Source organism: Myotis brandtii, unplaced genomic scaffold (assembly GCF_000412655.1).
Source record: "Myotis brandtii unplaced genomic scaffold, ASM41265v1 scaffold97, whole genome shotgun sequence".
Classification (NCBI taxonomy): domain Eukaryota; kingdom Metazoa; phylum Chordata; class Mammalia; order Chiroptera; family Vespertilionidae; genus Myotis; species Myotis brandtii.
In genome coordinates, this window is record NW_005372020.1 from 7,600 (window position 1) to 8,083 (window position 484).

Consider the following 484-nt stretch of genomic DNA (forward strand, 5'->3'; position numbering starts at 1 on the left):
CGGAATCGAACCCGGGACCCTTCAGTCCGCAGGCCGACGCTCTATCCACTGGGCCACACCAGCCAGGGCTCTCTGTGTCTTCTAAGGACCCTCGCAGGGCCCAGCTCAACGAGCGCCCTGTGCCTCACATCACGTGGGGCAGGTCCTCACCCCCGTCCAGGCTTGGCGGGCACAGGAGTGCTTTACAGAGGCCCCCACGGGACCCGGAGCCCACACAGCTCCGTCATGGCCTCGGGGGCGCCAGCATCTCCCAGGGACCCCCCACGTGAGGCTGCAGGGCCCGGGGACCCCCCAATGAGGCTGCAGGGCCCGGGGACCCCCGGAGGGTTCCTGTGTGTCCCCCGCGGGAAGCGGGAAGCGGGAAGCCGCAGCGTCCTAACCGAGTGTCCTGTGTCCCCCAGATGGACAATGAACGGAACGCCAACCCCCCCAAGCAGAGGTACTCAGGGAAGGTGCACCTGTGTGTGGCCCGCTACAGGTGAGG

The 484-nt window shown here is 68.2% G+C and overlaps 1 protein-coding gene across 1 annotated transcript in view; it reads left to right on the forward strand.

Moving 5' to 3' along the window:
- Positions 1-484, forward strand: part of RIMBP2 (RIMS binding protein 2) — a 6,762-nt gene that overhangs the window by 816 nt on the left and 5,462 nt on the right. Inside the window, exon 2 of the mRNA XM_014533359.1 lies at positions 402-478. Within this exon, the coding sequence (XP_014388845.1) occupies positions 402-478 (77 nt within the window). The remainder of the gene's footprint in view (positions 1-401; positions 479-484) is intronic.